Source organism: Pyrgilauda ruficollis, unplaced genomic scaffold (genome assembly GCF_017590135.1).
Source record: "Pyrgilauda ruficollis isolate IOZ18807 unplaced genomic scaffold, ASM1759013v1 scaffold11689, whole genome shotgun sequence".
Lineage (NCBI taxonomy): Eukaryota > Metazoa > Chordata > Aves > Passeriformes > Passeridae > Pyrgilauda > Pyrgilauda ruficollis.
Window position 1 is genome coordinate 1 of NW_024509976.1, and position 538 is coordinate 538.

Here is a 538-nt window from a genome sequence, read left to right on the forward strand (position 1 = left end):
ACCTCGGGGACACCTTGGGGACACCTGTGGACGCTGTCTCTCCGTTGCAGCCCCGAACTGGGTGACAACGCTCAACGTGGGCTACGGCGGCGCCCACGCCAGCTACTACCACCGTGCCAACGAGCAGGTGCGTGTCCCCCAGCGTGTCCCAGGTGTCCCCCAGGGTGTCCCCGGTGTCCCCAGCCGCCGTGACCGCGCTGTCGCCCGCAGGTGCAGGTGGGGGTGGAGCTGGAGGCCAACACGCGGCTGCAGGAGAGCAGCTTCGCCTTCGGCTACCAGCTCAGCCTGCCGCGGGCCAACGTCGTCTTCAGAGGTGGGCGCGGCCCCCGCGGCTCCCGCGGCCGCTGTCGCCTGCTGGTGGCGCTCAGCTGTCGCCGCGGTGTCCCCGCAGGGCTCCTGGACAGCAATTGGAGCGTGGGAGGGGTCCTGGAGAAGAAGCTGCCCCCCCTGCCCGTGACGCTGGCGCTGGGCGCCTTCCTGAACCACTGGAGGAGCCGATTCCACTGCGGCTTCAGCGTCACCGTGGGCTGAGGGACAG

The 538-nt window shown here is 70.6% G+C and overlaps 1 protein-coding gene across 1 annotated transcript; it reads left to right on the plus strand.

The window, feature by feature from the left end:
* Window positions 1-7: 7 nt before the first annotated feature.
* Window positions 8-532, plus strand: LOC121362123 (mitochondrial import receptor subunit TOM40B-like; the record flags this gene model as incomplete). The annotated part of the gene is made up of 3 exons (XM_041483369.1): window positions 8-127; window positions 211-313; window positions 392-532. Coding segments are annotated over 3 exons (363 nt in total), but the record flags the coding sequence as incomplete, so codon positions are not given.
* Window positions 533-538: the final 6 nt, after the last annotated feature.